The sequence below is a fragment of the Dreissena polymorpha genome, chromosome 10 (assembly GCF_020536995.1).
Source record: "Dreissena polymorpha isolate Duluth1 chromosome 10, UMN_Dpol_1.0, whole genome shotgun sequence".
NCBI lineage: Eukaryota > Metazoa > Mollusca > Bivalvia > Myida > Dreissenidae > Dreissena > Dreissena polymorpha.
The window spans coordinates 34,261,975-34,280,645 of NC_068364.1; the positions used below are offsets into that span (position 1 = coordinate 34,261,975).

The 18,671-nt window shown below is 36.7% G+C and overlaps 1 protein-coding gene across 1 annotated transcript in view; it reads left to right on the forward strand.

Annotated features, from left to right (window-relative positions):
* Window positions 1-18,671, forward strand: part of LOC127849031 (collagen alpha-1(I) chain-like) — a 46,568-nt gene that overhangs the window by 11,613 nt on the left and 16,284 nt on the right. Inside the window, exons 8-19 of the mRNA XM_052381756.1 lie at window positions 3,602-3,664; window positions 3,938-4,096; window positions 5,902-6,075; window positions 7,126-7,242; window positions 9,401-9,605; window positions 10,347-10,570; window positions 11,171-11,275; window positions 12,542-12,631; window positions 13,743-13,883; window positions 14,990-15,025; window positions 15,691-15,798; window positions 16,196-16,375. Coding sequence (XP_052237716.1) covers window positions 3,602-3,664; window positions 3,938-4,096; window positions 5,902-6,075; window positions 7,126-7,242; window positions 9,401-9,605; window positions 10,347-10,570; window positions 11,171-11,275; window positions 12,542-12,631; window positions 13,743-13,883; window positions 14,990-15,025; window positions 15,691-15,798; window positions 16,196-16,375 — 1,602 coding nt within the window. The remainder of the gene's footprint in view (window positions 1-3,601; window positions 3,665-3,937; window positions 4,097-5,901; window positions 6,076-7,125; window positions 7,243-9,400; window positions 9,606-10,346; window positions 10,571-11,170; window positions 11,276-12,541; window positions 12,632-13,742; window positions 13,884-14,989; window positions 15,026-15,690; window positions 15,799-16,195; window positions 16,376-18,671) is intronic.

The following is an 18,671-nucleotide window of genomic DNA, read 5'->3' on the forward strand; positions in this document are numbered from 1 at the left end:
AAACACTGCTGTGTCAGTAACAAAATGTCCAAAATAAAGAAATATGTAATTAGACGTGATTTATGTCAAGTTGGATTCAATATAATTGGAATGACTGGATATTTCAATTTAAAGAATATTCTTTATTCTAAGACTTAAGTTTAAGACTAGATTGGTGAATACAGACCCTGAGCTGGGTTTTGATTTCACTATTACTAATTTAACTCTTAAATCAGTTAACCAATGTAAGTCAAGACTCAAATGTAGCAAGCATTCTCATTGGTCAATATTTTGTTCTGAGACTTAGTTTGACACGGAGAACTTTGTAAACAAATTCAGGCCAACAATTTAAATATTGAAGATGTTCATTTTGAAGTTAATTGCAGGTTAATGTTTTTGAAAAAAGGACATGGCTTGAACATAAACAAATATCTATAGGAAATGCACTAAGAATATTAATTGCATTATTATCTTCAGAAAAATATAGTAACTTTTAATGGGAACAGACCTTTATGTTGCATTTTCTGATCATTATAATACTATCTTAAATTGCAAACAAAAGGATTAAGGTAAGATATTACTACTGATGTGTTTCCTTTCTGTTATATTTCTGTTTTTTGAACTGTTGTATTGTGGGATTTTTAACGGTGAATCTGAAAGGGTTGGTTCCCTACCCATTTAAGGATAAGTAAGCATTGGTCTTGGAATATGGGCTGAATACATGTGTGTAAAGTGTGGTTGCAGATAAGCCTGTGCAGTTTACACATGCTAATCAGGACTGTGCAGTCTACACATGCTAATCAAGACTGTGCAGTCTGTCACATGCTAATCAAGACTGTGCAGTCTACACATGCTAATCAAGACTGTGCAGTCTGTCACATGCTAATCAAGACTGTGCAGTCTACACATGCTAATCAAGACTGTGCAGTCTACACATGTTAATCAAGACTGTGCAGTCTGTCACATGCTAATCAAGACTGTGCAGTCTACACATGTTAATCAAGACTGTGCAGTCTGTCACATGTTAATCAAGACTGTGCAGTCTACACATGTTAATCAAGACTGTGCAGTCTGTCACATGCTAATCAAGACTGTGCAGTCTGTCACATGCTAATCAAGACTGTGCAGTCTACACATGTTAATCAAGACTGTGCAGTCTACACATGCTAATCAAGACTGTGCAGTCTGGGCATGCTTATCAAGACTGTGCAGTCTACACATGCTAATCAAGACTGTGCAGTCTACACATGCTTATCAAGACTGTGCAGTCTACACATGCTTATCAAGACTGTGCAGTCTACACATGCTAATCAAGACTGTGCAGTCTACACATGCTAATCAAGACTGTGCAGTCTACACATGCTTATCAAGACTGTGCAGTCTACACATGCTAATCAAGACTCTGCAGTCTACACATGCTAATCAAGACTCTGCAGTCTACACATGCTAATCAAGACTGTGCAGTCTGCGCATGCTAATCAGGACTGTGCAGTCTGTCACATGCTAATCAGGGACAACACTTTTTCTCCTTACTTGATTTTCCTTTCGATTTGACTTTCTTATAAGGAAAAATTCTATAAAGCAGAAAGTATTGTCCACAATTAGCCTGCGCATAATGCACAGGCTAATATATGACAACATGTTATGTTCAAACATAAAGCCCAGATTTTCCAGAAAGAGGTTGACTTATCCTTTAATGGTTTAACCCTTTACCACTTAGATACATATTTGACATGTTTGCAGTCCCTTAGAAAGTTATATTTAATTTAAGACTTTTCTTACTTTATTCAAGTTTAAAAGGCTTTTTTCCAACCGTTAGTTATTGATGAGCAGCAAATAGCATAAAACCGGAACAGACTGCGAGTCCATTATCACTTTGCTTATGAGTGGGAAAGATTTAAATGGTAAGGGACCAACCCTTGCAGTCCCATCCTCTGATTTACAAAAATATGGGTCACTTGTATTACAAGGTGCTAAAATTTGAAAAGCATTTATGTGAACATTTATATTGTTCTATTTTCAGTTAATCTAATGTTGTTTAAATAAGTTGTGCATGCCTTTTGTGTTGTATACTTTTCCACATTAAATTTGTTGACACTATTTCTACTGAAATGTGAAATATTAGCCATATGCCAGTATGGCCTTCTTGTTATACTAATGCTAATTGGTACAATTTGTTCTTCAAGGGACCAACAATTACATGATATAAATTGTATTAATGACACACATAATCCCTGTGTAGAGTTTGCTTACATCATTGTGGTAGTAAGACACATGATACAATCCCAACAGTACTGCATTTAAAATCCCAAATTTACTGCATTTAAAATCCCAAATTTACTGCATTTAAAATCTTAACTGTACTGCATTCAAAATCCCAAATTTACTGCATTTAGAATCCCAATTTAATGCATTTAAAATCCCAACTGTACTGCATTTAGAATCCCAACTCTGAACTGTACTGCATTTGGAATCCCAAATTTACTGCATTTAAAATCCCAACTGTACTGCATTTAGAATCCCAACTGTACTGCATTTAAAATCCAAAATATACTGCATTTAAAATACCAACTGTACTGCATTTAGAATCCCAACTGTTCTGCATTTAGAATCCTAAATTTAATGCATTTAAAATCCCAACCGTACTGCATTTAGAATCCCAACTGTACTGCATTTGGAATCCCAAATTTACTGCATTTAAAATCCCAACTGCACTGCATTTATAATCCCAAATTTACTGCATTTAAAATCCCAACTGTACTGCATTTAGAATCCCAACTCACTCACTTAGTGTCCCGCATTTATCTCATCTTACAATTTGGGATGGGAGAGCTTCTTAAACTATTTGTTCAATTTAACACCAATGCCCTTTTTTTAGCTCACCTGACCACAACATGCTCAATGGTGAGCTTTTATGATCACCATTTGTCCATAGTACGTCATGCATCCTCAATATTTGCCTTGTTAACACTCAAGAGGCCACATTTTTTTGTCCGACCTTCATGAATCTTGGTCAGAAGATTTGTCCCAAAACTATCTTGGACAAGTTCGAAAATGGTTCCAGTGTGTTGAAAAACATTACCTCAAGGGGGCGGGGCATTTTTCTGTATATGGCTATAGTTAAACCTAGTTAATAGTTAATACTCTATAAGTCATATTTTTGTTTAATCTACATGAAACTTGGTCAGAACTTTTGTTCTAATGATATCTTGGGCTGCACAGAACAGGTCGATTCCTTTGTATATCAGGTGAGCGACTTTGGGCCTTTCATGCCCTCTTGTTTATTTTTTTTGTCAGCAGCAGTCACTCCTGGCTCTGTATCCTCAAGTTTCCTGATAATTTGTAGTCAGGGCGTTTTTCCTCATCTTTGTGGAGCAGCCTTTGGACCCTCAATTTTGGCAGGAAAAAAATTAGTCACAAACTTTTTGAAAGAATGTCGATCAAATTTGTCAAAATTGTGATAATTTAAGTTGCGAATTTCTCGAAATTGTGTAAATATGGGGCAAAAACTTCTAATAATTGTAAAAAACCCACGCAATAAGCGGCTGCATTGTTCTAGTTGTTGCAGATAGACATGGGATTTATGTACGTTGTTGCTAATGACTGCTATGTTGTATTTCAGGGCCTGCCAGGGCCAGCAGGGGAGCCTGGTATTCCAGGTATCAACGGCATGAAGGGATCACAGGTAAGTGAGCCGCGCAGATTCACACTTTGACTGATGTGTTTGTAGTCCCTTAGAGAATCTAATTAAATTCCAGGTACACACTTTGACTGATGTGTATGTAGGGAATCTACTTAAATTTAAGGCCTGTCTTACTAGATTCAAGCATTTAAGACTTATTTCTTAGCCTAAGATACTGATGAGCAGCAAACAGCATAAAACTCAAGTTCTTTTCAATAAGTTTTAGGCTTTCAATGAAGTCGAGTTTAAATAAATGCTTTTCAATCTTTGTTATAGGGTGATGATGGATTGCAAGGAGAACCGGGTGTTGCAGGAGTTATGGGCCCAATGGGACCCGAGGGACCATCCGGGCCCGCTGGAAAACCAGGAGTTGATGGCAAAGATGGACGACCTGGACCCCCTGGACCCCAGGGTCCTCCGGGACAGGTCGTTGAGGTAGGTCGGGGATTGAAATGTGCATACTTTACACTAAAGATTTTACACTAAAGATTTTACACTAAAGATTTTACACTAAGAATACAATATTTCTATGCATATATAGTGTTTGCTTGAGAAAGGCAGAAATAATGAAGCATTTTAGCGGTATTGAACAGAAATATCCATCTCTGACAGGTCCTGGAGGAAGGTTGTGGAATTGAATGTAAAAAATGGCATTGCCTTCAGTGTCTCTGATAAGGGACTAGTATCAAAAACATACCTAAGTCAATATTTTGACTCGAGTTTGAGGGTTTTCTCAATTTGTAAGATTAGTTGTTTTTGAGCTGACAGACATTCTCAATACTAAGCTTAGTGGAAACTCAAATAAAGCCGCCTTGGTGCAAAAAGGTAATATTGAAATTAGAAGGCACATGGTACCTTTTTGCACCAATAGGACGAATTATCATCTTCTGAGTTGAGGTAAAAAATGAGAATGTAACTTCATGATATTGGTCCCAAATTTTACACTTAAGGATACTGAACTCCCTGATGTTTTTTGTTAAAGAGTATTTTATCCCCTACCATCAGTTTTAAAGGGTATACTAGAGATTTGAATCGGGTGTTTTCAGAGCTCAGATAATAGTGGTATTTAAAAGATATTTTGATCCCTTTATCAGAATTCTGAGATATGAAAATGTGTATCTAATTATTGAAGATATAAGTATTCAATTAAAGGATGCTTCTACTGCTTTCACAGGTATCTGGAGGGGCAGGTGTTGGTCAGACTGGCCCTCAAGGCCTCAAGCAGGAACTGGGCTAAATGCTTGTGCATAAAGTGTCTGCCAGTCTGCACAGGCTAACCAGGAACAACACTTTCCGCTTTAACCAAATTAAATTGAAGTCTCTAATTAGCAAAATTTCAGACTAGGCTTGAAGTGTTTTCCCATATAAGCATGTGCAGACTGCACTTTCCGCTTTTTAACCAGGTTTTCCGAAGGAAAAAACTGGTTATTAGATTGGCGAATGCGGGCGGGCTTGCTGGCTGGCTGGCTGGCGGGCTGGCTGGCTGGCGGGCTGGCGGAATAAGCTTGTCCGGGCCATAACTATGTCGTTCATTGTCAGATTTTAAAATCATTTGGCACATTTGTTCACCATCATTGGACGGTGTGTCGCGCGAAATAATTACGTCGATATCTCCAAGGTCAAGGTCACACTTTGAGTTCAAAGGTCAAAAATGGCCATAAATGAGCTTGTCCGAGCCATAACTATGTCGTTCATCGTCAGATTTTAAAATCATTTGGCACATTTGTTCACCATCATTGGACGGTGTGTCGCGCGAAATAATTACGTCGATATCTCCAAGGTCAAGGTCACACTTTGAGTTCAAAGGTCAAAAATGGCCATAAATGAGCTTGTCCTGGCCATAACTATGTCATTCATTGTGAGATTTTAAAATCATTTGGCACATTTGTTCACCATCATGGGACGGTGTGTCCCACGAAAGAATCACGTCAATATCTCCAATGTCAAGGTCGCCACGACTAAAAATAGATTTAAAAAAAAAAAAAAACTTACAAAGGGGGTTAATTTTTTTTGGTCATTTCAAAAGTTCAGTTTGAGTTTTCTCCCTTTATCAGATTTTTTTTTCACAATGAAAACCTGGTTTTGTGACAATTTTGTCCCTTTTATGGAATTTCATTGAAGTCTCTTATTAGCGAAAATCCAGGCAGAAATATGCACGTTACACACATGCATTAAGCTCCATTTTTCCAGAACGAGGCTCATATTGTTCTTTTCATGATTTTGTTTTACTGTTTTCACAGGTATCGGGCGGGTCAGTTGCTGGTCCCATGGGACCCCAAGGCCCAGTGGGTCCTCGAGGCTTGCCTGGGTCTGCAGGAGATACGGGTGTGCCTGGCCCACAGGGGCCAACAGGGGTTAGGGGAGAGAGGGGAGAGCAGGGGCTGCCTGGGCCACTTGGCTTCAAGGGAGAAAGGGTAAGGAATTCGCAACTGACTTTTTACAAATATTTTAGTTAACCCTTTCCCATTCAGAAGCAAAGTAAAAAGGGATGTGTGCAAACAGCATAAAACATAACAGCCTGCAAGCAACTCGCAGGCTGTTAAGGTTTTATGCTGTTTGCTGCTCATCCGTATGTCTAAGGGTTGGAAAAAAGCCTTTACAACTTAAATCTAGTAAGAAAGGCCTAAAATTAAAATTAACTTTCTAAGGGACTGAAAATGCATCAAAATACGAATATGAGTGGTATAGGGTTAAAACTATTTATTTTAGCCTGATTTCATTAAATGCCTCATGTTTTTTGAAAGGTTATGAGCTTGCCTCTTGGCATGGTTGCTAAAAGTTTTAATGGCCAGTTTAGTTAACAACCATTAATTTTGTGAATTAAGTTATTTATGTGACTTACTTGTTTACCCTTGAATATATGTGTTAATTGTAAACATTTTTGGTGAAAGAGTTGGCTTTTGATTATAATATAATTCCTTTTAAAATTAATTTTATTTAGGTCCAAAGTTAACATACTTGTACTTTGAATGGCTGTTAAAATTTTTAGCAATCGGGCTTTGACTGCTTTCATATTTCAATAAAGTAATTATGTAAAGCCGTGATTTTTGTTTTCACATTTACGTGTTCTTATTTTAATAGAGTTTCGTAAGTAATTAGGAAAGCCTTAATTGTTGGCTTCACATATACATTTTTATATTTCAATAGAGTTTACATAAGTTATTATAAAAAAGCCTTGATTTTTGGTTTCACATTTACATTTTTATATTTTAATGAAAAAACTTAGATCATCTAAGGAATTATGTAAAGCCTTAATTTTTGACTGCAATCTAAAACAGTAAACTTCATTACAGAAATATATGCAATAATTTCTTTTAACAAATACTTATATAAAAGCCTGAAGTTTCTCCCCTGATTTATCTGTTCATAATGAACAGGCTAATCTGGGAGGACTTTTAACCCACATGCTTTAAACCCAGTTCTTCCAGAAAGAGAATCAAACAGTTGTGTTTCACTATCCCCAGGGAGATGTTGGAGAGCCCGGGTCTGCGGGCCAGCCAGGAGAGAGGGGCGCGCCAGGGATGGACGGTCTGCCAGGCAGTCAAGGAGCCGCTGGGTTACCTGGCAACCATGGAATGAAGGTATCACTTAGTTTAAACCAATTTATTTGAGCTTGATTTAGTAATCATTTTGTGGCAATCAAAAATTAAAAAAATGTGCCCAGGGGTGTCAATTTTCCGGATTATTCCGGAAATCCGGATTTGAGCCGTCCAGGGCTGATTTTGAGGTGAATGTAAATCCGATGAGTTTGTTTAAGGCGGGTGGGGGTAGGGACAAAATTCTTTTAGTGCGGGATCATTTCAGAACGAATATTGTTATAGCATCGTCGGCATTCCGGACATTTGCGCTTGGTACCGATTTTATTTATTGATTTCTGATTGGTAAGCGGCTGGCACTGACATGAGCAGGCACTGGCAAAGTAAAGCACTGCAATATCATATTTTAAAACAATATGTTAATCAAATTATATATTGACTGCGTATTTGCTAGGTTACTGGTTACTGGTTTTCATTTTCTGCAGTCAAACGATATGCATATTTAATTACATTTGTATCGCGACATGTTTTCGGACAGTCGTTTTCGGATACGCTGGTTTGTTAATTACATTTCGAAGTTCTTAATATCATTTGTTTAGAATGACAAATACACCTGCGGTGTTATGGATGGTTTGGTTTATAATATTTCGCATTGTACTCACCAGAAATTGCACCTACAGTACAGCAAAAGCGGCACAAACAAAATCTACGGCTACACCACGGCCAGATTATTAGTACGCGGCGGCCGAATCGTGTGTTGACGCGGCGTATCGCCGTGGCACTCGGCATCGATCAGCGCATCGACGCTGAGTCTGTATTTACCTCGCGTACTTTCGCGGAGTAAATCCGCCGCATACGTACGCGGCGGATCGAGTGAAAAGATAGCCACCAACATGTACATACATGTATGTGTAGCGTAGAATTAATTACGCGCAACTGTTAATGTTTTGTTCGCTTATCATTATTAAATTTGTAATCCGAAACACACTTCCGAATTTTAATGCTAACGCGACCTTTGGCAAATTCTAGTGTCAAATAAACAGTGCTAAAATATCCTTTGTTTCATAAAAAGCGCGCGATAATTATGCAGACATGTAGAACGTCGTTTGGAAAGTTTGGGTGTATTTTATGTTGTATAAATACATGAACATCAGGTCAGGCGTAAATTGCGTGTTCAGTGGAAAAACGCCCCGATTAGACTTTATTTCATCATCTCTATAAATAGTAACAAATGCCAAAATGTATTTGAAACTAAAGGAAATATCGAGAATGTTTGTGTATCGTAAATATTTACCAGCATTTGCTTCAAAATTGGAATATACGAGATTATCGGTTAATTAGTAGCGATATTAACTGTATAATATGATCAAAATAGAACTTGTCTATATACGCACATTCAAACAATAGTTATAATAAGCTGATAATTAACAAAACAACAAATACGTCGTCACCGTCTTGATTATCGATGTGGCTTCAAACTGCTAATTTTCTCAGCTTAAATATAATAGCAAAATCAACATGCAATTAATTTATAAATCCATCATATGCTGGAGCCTTGGCCACTTGTATGTGCGAAAACATATTTACGCGACCTTGTTTATGTGTGAAATACATACACTATGGGCGGGAAACAAACTTAATTGGCCAGACACATTAACTATGCTTACATGTATATGCTAATACAATCCGCGCACAATAAATTTATTATGATTTTAATTATTATTATAATTGTTCTTTCAAAATTTGTTAACTACATGTAACTAATATTTTTTAAAAGATGTTTTATTTCATGATGCGCATCGACTCGGCATCATGTCGCGGATCGCGGCATGCCTCGGCGGACAGATGCGAAGTTTCGCGGCGAAATGCGACTTACTGACGCGGCTTCAACGACTGACGCAGCATCGACTCGATTCACCTTGCCGCCGCGGATCGCGAAATATGTTTGTTCCGCTTTGGCTGTACTGTAGAAAGACTATAAAAAAAGAACAATAACCTAGGGCTCGGGGGGTTGGGCCCTCTCTTCCCTTTATCCCACGGCTTAATTTTCCGGATTTCAAATTTGGGCCAATTGACACCCCTGGTGCCCAAAATAGAGTCATTATTTTGTGACTGTTTTCTACATGTATAAAGGGGCTAAAAAAGGGTTATCAATGTTGTATTGTTGTAGCAGGTTTTAAATTCCATTCTTCCATTTTAACAGGGAACCAAAGGTGATCAAGGTGAAACTGGATTACCCGGAGCATCAATTGTGGGAGCAACCGGGGCACCTGGTCCGTCCGGCCCACCGGGTCCCCCTGGCCCTCCAGGACCACCCGGGCACTTGTCCGGAAATGCAGGTGATTTGATCTTCGACGGGGAAGGAAGTGGTGAGATGAACAGTATGCCCGGATTGCCTGGACAGAAAGGTGAACAAGACAGAACAGAATATTTATTCAAATTAAGCATTACAAGCTTATCATTTTGCATTACCGGTATATACAATAAAAATTTAAATGACGTGCTAAATGTTAGATTTTTACAAGTTGACATTACTGTAATGAAAATATTTATTTAGGTACAGCATTATTTGAATGCATAGGAGTGTTAACAGTTTAACAAACGAGCACTAAGTTACGTTGCTCATTGTGAGATCAATTTATCTTTACAGCCATGAAGATCCTATTTTCTTAAGCATGGGCAAATAAAAGACAATTATGGTTTAGAAAATAATTTGATTCGGATGTAACGTATCTGTAACTAGAATAAGCAAATGTTTCTTTCTATTCAACAAATAAAAAAACATGTATCAATACATTAAGAACAACATGTTATTTGTGAGATACACTTTTTTTTCATAATTGAACAAGGCAATTTTGCTATGAAATTTATTAGCAAAGTGGGTCTTCTAAGGCGTTTTTTTTTCATTTTCCCATGGGATTTTTCATTTTTCCATGGGATTTTTTGTTTTCTAATGGGATTTTCCATTTTCCCATGGGATTTTTTGTTTTCCAATGGTATTTTTCATTTTCCCATGGGATTTTTTTCACACTATCTGCTTGGTAACAGAAAGCAATTTTTTAACATATATTTATGTTAAGTTATCGATTTAAAGCATTGTACTTGTTTTTGTGCTGGTTTTCGTTCATTTTTTCTCTTGATTGAACAAGGCGAGAAAGGTGATCCTGGATCAAGTGGTGTTGCCGGTGAACAGGGGCTGCCTGGAGTTGATGGGTTGCCGGGACCTAAAGGTGAAAGAGGGCTGCCCGGAGTTGATGGTTTGACGGGACCTCAAGGTGAACGAGGGCTGCCCGGAGTTGATGGTATGCCTGGTAAGCCGGGTAAAGATGGCTTACCGGGACCGGACGGAGAACCAGGCATCAACGGTGTCATGGTGAGTAGAGGTCATGTTGTTTAATACTGTTCTCTAATTGTCGTTAATTAAAAAAAATAGGTGTGTTGTCCCCTGCTAAAGGTGGTGTGATATAGAATTGGGGTTGTCCATCATTCCATTAGTATGTATGTCACAAAATTTTCAAACTGGCGGGGGATATTAATTCAATGAATTTGTATGTTTTGTTTGATTTTTATTTTAAGCTCAAACTTTTTTTTGGATTTTCATGCAGTGTAACTATACATGTATATTTGTTAAAATGTCAAAGTTTTAGCACATTTCTAGTTTAAAATTGTTTTTAAATGTTGTGGAGGCATAAGTTTCTTAGATTTTCTCGCATTGTACATCAAACAAAATGAAAGTTTGAGTACAATCTTTTTTATAAGATTGTTCTTTAATAATTTAATGGAGGCTTTATATCCTATTGCAAGTTGTTGATGTTTTTTGTTATGCAAGTTGTTGTTGAAAGATTGGTTTTAATGTTACACAAGTTGTTGTTGTAAGATTGTTTATAAAGTTTTGCCAGTTGTTGTGAAAAGATTATTTTCAATGTCAAAGAGGCTTAATATCCTATAGCAAGTTGTTTTTGTTGTTTTACAGGGCCCTAAAGGAGACAAGGGAGATATGGGACCTGTTGGCCCCGTGGGACCCCCTGGTCCACCGGCGGGTCCTGGAAATCTGGTTTCTGGGGGGGCAGTAGTCACGGTAACAGGGCTTTCTTATTTCAAACAGTTTTTATTTGATTTTCACCAGACTTGACTAAAATGTTTTAGGTGAATCAATTGTAATCTTCACATATTTTAAGAATCTTTGTGTTGCTTGTTTTTAACAAACTATATATTTTTAATACTTTTATTTTATATTTTGATCTGGTAAAGTAACACTTGATGCCCATTGTTTTAAAAGGTGTCATGTAAACAGAGTTATTCACATTAACATCTTTAATTCACTCAAAAGTTGTTTCCAATTTAAATCTTTAATTCACACAAGATTTGTTTCCCATTTAAATCTTTAATTCACAGAAGAGTTGTTTCCCATTTGAATTTTAAATTCACTCAAGAGTTGTCTCCCTTTTAAATCTTAAATTCACACAAGAGTTGTTTCCCATTGAAATCTTAACATCACTCAAGAGTTGTTTCCCTTTTAATCTTTAATTTACTCTATAGTTGTTTCCCTTTTAAATCGTCAATTCACACATGCTTTGTTTCCCATTAACATCTTTAATTCACTCAAGAGTTGTTTACCTTTTTTGCTGGACAAGCCACTAAAACTTGAAGATTTCTTGTAAATTATATAAGCCTCTCTCTGTGAAAAGGGGGTTTAATATATTTGTTTCAAGTGTCGTCACAGATTAGTCTGTGCAGTCCACACAAGCTAATAAGGAAAAACATTTTCTGTGTGTATGATATATTTTGTTTGAAGTCTCTTCTAAGCAAAAATCCAATTGAGGCAGAAAGTGTTGTCGCTGATTAGCCTGTGCGGACTGCACAAGTTAATTTGGGACAACACTTTATGCACATGCATGAGACCCCATTTTCTCAGAGCATGACCCATGTAGATCATTATAATTTTTTTGTAAGCAGTGCTTGCTGTTTAAAAGGTGACATGTTCACCTTGCTTGCAGGGTTATTTCCATTTAAATCTTTAATTCACACAACATTTGTTTCTTATTTAAATCTTTATATCACACACAAGTTCTTTCAACTTGAAATTGTTTCTTATTTAAATCTTCAATTCACACAAGAGTTGTTTGCCATTTAGCCTTTAATGCACACACAAGTTATTGCCATTGAAATATTTAATTCACACAAGAGTTGTTTCCCATGTAAATCTTTAATTCACACAAGAGTTGTTTCCCATTTAAATCTTAAATTCACTCAAGAGTTGTTTAATATTGAAATCCAATATTCACAAAACAGTTGTTTCCCATTTAAATCTTTATTTCACACAAGAGTTGTTTCCCTTTTGCAGGGCGAGCCTGGAAAACCGGGACCTATGGGACCACAGGGACCAATAGGACCAACGGGAAAACAGGGCGAAATCGGTTACCCTGGATTCCCGGTAAGATTGATAAATAATGACCTGTTTATATATAATCGACTCAAGTGGTGTAAAATGACTTTAGTTTTTAAAGAGACAACATGTACAAGCAATATGACATTTTTATGCCTCAGTCAAATGATTGGGGGTAAATTGTTTTTTGCCTGTCTGACATAGTATGTGTCTGTCATTTTATGTGTCTGTCGAAGTATGTGTCTGTCATTGTATGTGTCTGTCATTGTATGTGTCTGTCGAAGTATGTGTCTGTCATTGTATGTGTCTGTCATTTTATGTGTCTGTCATTTTATGAGTCTGTCGAAGTATGTGTCTGTCATTGTTTGTATGTCCTGGAGCTGCACTTTTTGAGCGGTGAAAGGTCAAGGTCATCCTTCAAGGTTTAAGGTCATTTTCAAGGTTAGAGGTCGAATATAATTAGGAGGTATTGTGTTTCACAAACACGGCTCTTGTTTAAAGTATACTCCAACATTTTTAGGTTGTTCAGTTAAGAGGTAAATAACCGGTTACAATAACAGATTTACCTGTTATTATTGTTTGCATACCTAATAAATATTACCTTGCTGTCATTATCTTTTGCAAAACATCAAAATGAAACTTTCTGGTCCTTTATTAGTTTTGTGTGTGTGTTCTTCTTCATAGAAGAAATAAAATAAGAAAAAAGGGCAAAGATATTAGACAAACTACACACTGAAGAAATCTTGTGCGAAAAGTGTCATCACAGATTTACCTGTGCAGACACTTTCAGTTTTTATGGTGTTGTCTTTAAAGGAGGTCTCTTGTTAGATAAAATGCAGTTTTAGAGGGAAGTGTCATCTCTTATTAGATTTTAAAGATAAACATGCTTTTAAAAAGAGATTAACATGTTATTTTGGAGATGAAAATGCTATTTTTGAGATAAAAATGTTATTTTTTAGATAAAAATGCTATTTTAGAGACAAAAATGTTATTTTAGAGCTAAAAATGCTTTTTTTAAGATAAAAATTTTATTTGAGAGATAAAAATGCTATTTTAGAGATGAAAATGGTATTTGCGAGCTAAAAATGTTTTTTTTTAGAGATAGAAATGTTATTTGAGAGATAAAAATGCTATTTTAGATATAAAAATGCTATTTCAGGGTCCAAGAGGGGTCAGGGGCTTCGCAGGTCGTAAGGGTGATCCTGGAGTCGGAACTCCGGGCCGGAAAGGAGAGCCTGGACAAACAGGTGCACCTGGATTGCCTGGGACTGCTACTGGCGCGGGTGGCAAGGGAGATAAGGTATGGAGGTCATGATTGGTGACTTGGATAAAAGCGTGAGACAAAAGAATGAAGCTCAAAACAACTGTTAAAAATTGCAGATACATAAAAGTTATTTATTAGTTTCCACAGATCATAAATTTTAACCAACAAATGTTTAAACCTTTTTATTTTAAGGTTGATTGCATCAAAAGCCTAAGGCTTATTGAAAAGGTTATGAGTCTGTTTATTGTGTAGAAACAGTACTTGGTATATTTGAGGGAAGGATAAAGAACGCTACCAGAGAGGGGATTAAACCCGTGACCTCCTGGGGTCGTATTTCAGAAGCATCTTGTATTCTTATCCTTAAATTGGGGAATTTTCTTAAGTGTTTCATTTCATATTGCAATAGAGTGCATCAAGATAACCATTTAAATAAACATCTGTTTTCTATAATTGTTTACTTATTTAGTAAAGAAATACAAAACATTGTAATTTTGAACTTAAGGGAAATTATTTATGAAATGACTTAAGATGTTTCTTGAATACCACCCCTGGTTGCTAGGCGGACTCTATTCCTGCAATGCATTGGCCACCTCAAATTAATAGTTATTGGATTCGTTGTTGGAAGTTTAAAAAAAAAAGATCAAGCTGAAAACTATCGTAAATCATAAGCAGATACATAACCCTTTGCATGCTGGGAATTTTGTCTTCTGCTTAAATGTCGTCTGCTAAATTTCTAAAATTAGCATTTTCTTCGATTTTTTTCAAAGAATACTATCAGAATAGCAAACAGTTTGGATCCAGATGAGACGCCACATTCTGTGGCGTCTCATCTGGATCCAAACTGTTTGCAAAGGCCTTCAAAATTCGGTTCCCGCACTGAAAGAGATAGTGGATTTTTTTTGGGATCAATAGATTATTGATTTTAATACACCAATCAATAGATAATTGATTTTAATAAATCATTTTACAGCATATTAAATACTGTAAAATCATTTACAGAATTAATTATGTAACATTTGCATAAAATTTTGTGTAAAAAAAAAGAGACTTACATGGAAAGCCTCTTTCTGTCATTTTTGAATGTGTTTGTGTGAAATTTGTGGATCTTCCATGTGACTAAAGATGAGTTACTCTGTTTCTAGGGAGACCCTGGTAATGGTGGAAAACCTGGACGGGATGTAAGTATTCTTTATAATGTACCAGCTTCATAAATAGCCCTGGGGGACTTACCATTTTCAAAAGAGAAGGGAATATACAAATGCCAGTGAACAAAGTAGTATATGAATTTGGAATAAGACATTCATCTTGAATTAAACAAAAAAATCAACAATGAATTATATGCAGTTTTACCTATTGTATTTGTTAATTTTGACAACTTGAGACGCGTTTTGAGAAAACTTGGTATGATGCATATGCGTTATGTGTCGTCCCAGATTAGCCTGTGCAGTCCCCACAGGCTAATCAGGGACTGCACTTACCGCTTTTATGACATTTTTTGTTTAAATGAAGTCTCTAAGCAAAAATCCAATATAGGCGGAAAGTGTTGTCCCTGATTAGCCTGTGCCGACTGCACAGGCTAATCTGGGACGACACTTTTCGCACAAGCATTATGCCCAGTTTTCTCAGAACACTACAAAAATAAAAGTTTATAAGACGCTTGCCTTTTGTAATGGAATCAGTGTCAGCAGAAAATAAGCATGCTGCTACAGAAAAAAACCTGGACCTTTTGTGATCTATTTACAACGTAATCATGGACCATTGAAGCTTCTAGACCTTTGTAGACAACATCTATGGGTCTATTTAACCTTTATCCCCATTATCCTTTGTCCCTTGTGACCCATAGGGATCTAAGGGAGAAGCAGGTGCTAGGGGACCTCCGGGATTGCCTGGAATCCAAAGTGATGACGGTGGAAGGGAAATCGTGGGGCCTGAGGGACCTAAGGGCGAAAGGGTAAGTTTGTGTGGTCAATCAAAAACGTGTTTAATTGATCTTAAAGTTTTATATTCTTTATTGACCATGAAGTTTAATAGTATAATTTAATCTTGAAATTTAAAAGTTTATATTGAGCTTGAAGTTTGATATGTTATTTTGACCTTTAAGATGTATATTTCATATTGACCTTGAAGTTTTATATAAACCTTGCGGTTGTATTGTTTATAATAACCTTGAAGTTGTATAATTTATGTTGACCTTTCAGTTTTATATTTTATATTGATCTTTATTTTATTAATAGGAGATGAAATTCACTGTTTTATATAAGAACATTTGATTATGATCATTTTTATTTCATGCAATTCAATATTCAATGTTAGAAAACTTTAACAACCTTTAACCTTTCACCTCTCAGGGTCCACCTGGATACCCGGGTCAGAACGGTCTGCCAGGTCGGGATGGTGTGGGAGAGAGAGGACCCATGGGGCCACCGGGACCACCTGGAGATGCGACTGGACTGCGGGGCCCACCAGGGCCACCCGGAGCACCTGGTCTGCCCGGAACAGGATCTGGGTCTGGAGGTGACGGAGCTGCTGTAAGTATGGGATGTGTTGGTCCGGCCTCCGGTAAAGTTTAATTCAATGTTAGTATAGTATTCCAGCCGTGAGTTAAGTTTAATTCAATGTTGGTATAGTAGTCCAGCCGTGAGTTAAGTTTAATTCAATGTTGGTATAGTAGTCCAGCCGTGAGTAAAATTTAATTCAATGTTAGTATAGTATTCCAGCCGTGAGTTAAGTTTAATTCAATGTTGGTATAGTATTCTAGCCGTGAGTTAAGTTTAATTCAATGTTGGTATAGTAGTCCAGCCATGGATTAAGTTTACTCCAATTTAAGAAATAATATTTTTCTATCATGGTTTGTTGTCGAATAACCCTCAGTAAGGAGTATAGATGCGTAGGAATTAAATCATGAGTGCGAAGCACGAGTGATTTGATAACACGCATCTTTACAACTTACTGTGGGTTATTCGACAACAAACCACCATAGAAAAATATTATTTCGATTCTAACACCATTCTAATTGATTTGGTTCAAGTTTTAGGACGTGAACTCTATTTTTCAATACTCCGCCCTTCTTAGTACAAAGTTCACTATTTAGTGACGTCATTGAATTGTACAAACATAATTATGACGTCGTTTTCATTCACAAATATTTTGCAAATGACGTCACTTTCATTGAAAACAACAATCGTAGAAACTTAATGACGTCACGTTTATTGATGCTTCTGAAAAGCTGACATGCTATAAATGTTTTCTGAATTACTTTTCCTAACAAATAACATTCTTAGTAGGCGTGGTTATGCCAATAATCACCAAATATACAATTAGTTGTTTCATTACACTTATATACATGCTACATTTATTACATTTCTTTTAGAGCGGGTTTTAGCACGTGCATTTTACTGCAATATTTTCTTTATTTATTCCGAACTACTTTCGCAACATTAAGCTCCACCCATAAGTTATTGCAGAATAACCCACATTTGATTTCCTTCTTTGTCTATAGAAAACAAGTCACGTGCCGTGTTAGAATTTAGTATAGTCATCTTGCAAATGAGTTTAATCAGATAAACCTTGCTGTGGACAAAACAGGCTTAATGCATGTGTGTGAAGTGAGGCTTAATGCATGTGTGTGAAGTGAGGCTTAATGCATGTGTGTGAAGTGAGGCTTAATGCATGTGTGTGAAGTGAGGCTTAATGCATGTGTGTGAAGTGTAGTTCCAGATAAGCCTGTGCAGCCCACGCAGGCTTATCAGGGATGACACTTTCTGCCAAAGCTGAATGCTTGTTTGGAAGATATTTCCTATAAAAGCCAGATGTGTGGTCCCTAAGCATCCTGACTGCACAGGCTAATCTTGAACAATTCTTTGCAGCATGCAATAAGCCTATTTTTTTCAGTGCAAGGCTCGTTAATTTATTGCTAAAGTATTTTGATATATGCATTCAGTTTGTACTGTGTCTGGTCATATTTCAGACCCCAGCTCAATTTGTCATTTTAGTTCATTAATGACCCTAGTTAAGTTTGTCTTTGGATTTATTTCATACTCCAGTTAAGTTTGTACTCTCTTTTGGCTCAGTTCAGACCTTACTTTTGTTTTTACTGTCTTTGGATTAATTTCATAAGTTTTTTGTGTCTTTGGGTTCATTTCAGACTCCCAGTTCAGTTTGTCATAATTGGGTTCATTTCAGACCCCAGTTCAGTTTGTCTTTGTGTTCATTTCAGACTTAAGTTCAGTTGTCTTTGGGTTCATTTCAGACTGGAGTTCAGACTGTTTTGGAGCTCATTATAGGTTACAATACACTAAATGATCGCTTCATGTAGGGCTGTACTCTCTAAAAAAATATTATAGTTGACAGGAAGGCATGTTTTACACTTTTTACCATTATTCGGGTGTTATCTTGCGGAGATAATGGTAGGGCATGAATAGGTGTTCACTACTGAATCCCTGAAATATGATACACGTGAAGACTATATTAAACCATTGCACTAGAAAAGGTTTCATTCAACTAAGAAACGACCGAAAAAAAAAGTTGCAAAAACAGTCGATTTTGATTTGTGTCAAGTTCTTTCTTGCATTGTACATGACATATCTTTTTTATTGCATAAATTGATTCCGCTTAGAATGGCTTTTAAGAAAAGTTGTGGTTATGGGGGTCTCTATGTGCAAAATCTTGCATTTATTTTCGCTCAAAGTTGTCGCTTTTACATTGAATTATATAGGGAAACTATTTAGTGTATCATGACCTTCTAGACCCCTGTTTAGTTTGTAGGTACTATCTTTGGGTTGTTCTCAAACACCTGTTCAATTTGTCTTTGGCATTATCTCAGAC